Raw genomic sequence first — 3,332 nt, 5'->3', positions numbered from 1 at the left:
AATATTCTTTATCTATAGTTTTTGTGTTCTTCATCTTCAACTTTTATTCACTATATTATAAACGAAATACCTACCCGTTTGAGCAGATATCACATGGGTATGGGTACTTGGCAGATCCTTAAATATACACTAAGACTTCTTAATATTTGGACATATAGGTGTTGTATACTCACCTGTAACCTATACCCGGATACATACCAATACTCGAGTCAGTGTAACATAGATTTTCAATGATATTCCCATTTCACTCAATAACTCGCGGTTACATGTTTAATGAGTTCACTCTTTCAATTTGGTGTTTGTTCAGCCTTACCACTATAATTTAGTGTATTCCTCAGAATGTAATCATGATCTTTTGTCTTGTGCTTGACATAATTTCTCTATTGGTGGGAAGTATTTCATTATAATTGTAACCACTTTACTATTATTTTAAAATTTCATGCTTGAATTTCACTTTCATAAGGATGTGTGCAAAGATAACTTGGCCAGATTTCATATCCAACACTCCAGTGGTCTTAGGAATGACTTGCCCGATATTCAAAGCCCCAGATTCTTCTGCTTTTTCTTGCTGGAGACCAGCCTGCTCAAAATTTTTCTCCTATTTTAGCATCCACCATGTGCTATCCATTACATGTGTGCATAACATGAATACATGCTCTGAAGTTGTGTGTGAGGGGAAAAAGTTGTGTGTGTGGGTTTCCCCTCACAGATGTAGATTTTGAGACTCTACTTGGTTCACTTCTTTTGTCTTTAGTTATTTACTTATCTGCGCAAGGTTCATTTTGGTAATAACTTTACTTATCCTCTTGTGTAGGTGGAGTAGATCAAGAAATGGATGATGAAGACGATGAAGAACTAGACCTTACTTGAAATGAATTTTGTATTGTTATAGATGAATGTTCTAGGAATCTTTTGTTACCAACATTTTTTAAACTTATTTACTCTCTTGAAATGTACTAAACTTAAGCACTCATGGGGTAGAACATTTGCTTTATGGATAATTTTGTATTATTAATAGTTTCATTTTACGATGTATTTAAATTTTTGTGTTGTTATAATTTATTATATGTATAAATATTTATTTATAACATGTGCTATATTTTGATTTTAACTGAACTGATACAATAGCCTACCAGAACCGTTGCAATAGGACACAAATGGCGTTCTAGTAGACAATGTAAACCGTTGCAATAGGTCCCATAAACTGTACCTAATACAAATATAACCGCTACGATAGCCTAAAGAAACCGTGGCTATATCCCACATAACCGTAGCAATAGCTTACATAAGTGTTTCTTTAAATAAAATGGTAACGGTTAAAAACCGTTATATAAACAATACAGTAACGGTTTTAAACCGTTCCAATTGAAAAAAATAACCGTTCCAATAGAGAAAGGGAAAACCGTTGCAATAGACATACCTATTGTCGCGGCGATGCAAACCGTTGCAAGAACCGTTCCACTAGGCCTATGGGTACGCCGACTGATGTGACGGTCTTTAAACCGTTCCAATATCCCTATGGCAACGGTTTGGCAGTCTATGGGAACGGCTTTGCAACCGTTACCGTAGACCAATTTTTCAGTAGTGATATTACGGGAAGAAACAGAAAGTATGGGATTGCAAACCAAGGAATGCATCATGGATGGTTCAGAAAATAATCAAAGCAAAGAGCTATATAGAAGAAGCAGGAATCAGCATGAAGGAAGTAATAGAATGGAACTACTTCTCTATCCAGAAGTGGTATAATAGCATGCGAGGGCAATATCAAAAGGTATCATGGAGGGGACTAACATGCAACAATCTAGGAGCTCCAAAGTGGATCTTTGTTCTGAGTTTAGCTATACAAAATAGGCTACTTACAAGAAGCAGACTACACATATGGGAGATTGCAGATGAAGTAAGTTGTCCTTTATGTACTGAAGCAGAAGAGACTATTGAACATTTGTTGTTTAACTGTCGAATTACTGGAGAAATATGGAGCAAGCTACTACAATGGCAAGGAATAAATAGAGCTCCGATGGAATGGCAAAGAGAGATACAATGGGCTGAAAGCAATGCAACTGGAAACAATGCAGCAGCTCAAGTCTATAGATTGACTCTGGCATGTGCAGTGTACAACATATGGAATGAAAGGAACAACAGAATATTCCAAGATCAGAAGAAAACAGTGGAAATGATAGTGAGGCAAATTGTTCTAGAGGTAGCAATCAGAGGATCGATGAATAGTAAGACAGAAAAGAGAATAGCAGAAATAGATACTTACTGTAAAGGAGGATAGAAGAAATGTAGAAGAGGGAATGGAACTGGAAATACCCTGTTCCACATAGAACTTTGTACATATTGCTATTAGTAAATAAAATAATTTAATTACCAAAAAAAAATAAAAAATAACGCTACATATATTTCCACCAGGGTCAAAAGAAGTAAAAGTATTTTGCTGCTCTCACACTTGTATGTCCCAAGTTGACTACAAACCACCACAATAGTAATCTAAAAATAAATATGTGTACAGCGATAAGAAGTAAAAAATAATGAAGATTTTGGTGCCTGAATGAACCTAGGCGCCGATAGAAGACCCGATCTAAAGGTGATTTAGATTATTTTGGAATTAGATTTCAAAAATGAAATCACATCCGGAAAATATCACCTTGGTAATGTATATCACAACGAATATGTAATATACACAGCAGACATACACTAATATATAAGAGGATACATTTTTTTTTTTGAACAAAGGAAGCATATATATACATACATATATATAGATACATACATATATATACATACATACATATATATATATATATATATATATATATATATATGTATATATATGTATATATATATATATGTATATATATGTAACGAAAAGCTTACATAAGGGTTATATAGTCCCTAAGGACATTACTGTTGTTAAGAGATACTAGGCTATTACAAGTAGTAGAATTCAGTTTTTTAATACCCAAACAAACACCTTGCATATCCTTTTCCAAAAAAGATTCAACAAAAGTAGGTGGACGTGCAAGTCGATNTTTACATTGGCAGAAATTGAAGAATAAGGAGATTCTTTGAGAATTCTCATGTACGACTTGTTCTCATGATAAATGATTACTATACCAGTTGGAGTTGGAATTATATACATACATATATATACATACATACATATATATATATATATATATATATATATATATGTATATATATGTATATATATATATATGTATATATATGTAACGAAAAGCTTACATAAGGGTTATATAGTCCCTAAGGACATTACTGTTGTTAAGAGATACTAGGCTATTACAAGTAGTAGAATTCAGTTTTTTAATACC

General features: G+C 33.4%; 1 protein-coding gene across 1 annotated transcript; it reads left to right on the top strand.

The window, feature by feature from the left end:
* Window positions 1–1,642: 1,642 nt before the first annotated feature.
* On the top strand, window positions 1,643–2,278 carry LOC109216121. The gene has a single exon (XM_019380252.1). The coding sequence runs from the start codon at window positions 1,643–1,645 to the stop codon at window positions 2,276–2,278; it is 636 nt and encodes a 211-aa protein (XP_019235797.1).
* Window positions 2,279–3,332: the final 1,054 nt, after the last annotated feature.

The sequence above is a fragment of the Nicotiana attenuata genome, unplaced genomic scaffold (assembly GCF_001879085.1).
Source record: "Nicotiana attenuata strain UT unplaced genomic scaffold, NIATTr2, whole genome shotgun sequence".
Classification (NCBI taxonomy): Eukaryota; Viridiplantae; Streptophyta; class Magnoliopsida; order Solanales; family Solanaceae; genus Nicotiana; species Nicotiana attenuata.
The sequence above is the reverse complement of the archived record's forward strand: the minus strand, read 5'-3'. Positions and strand labels throughout refer to the sequence as shown.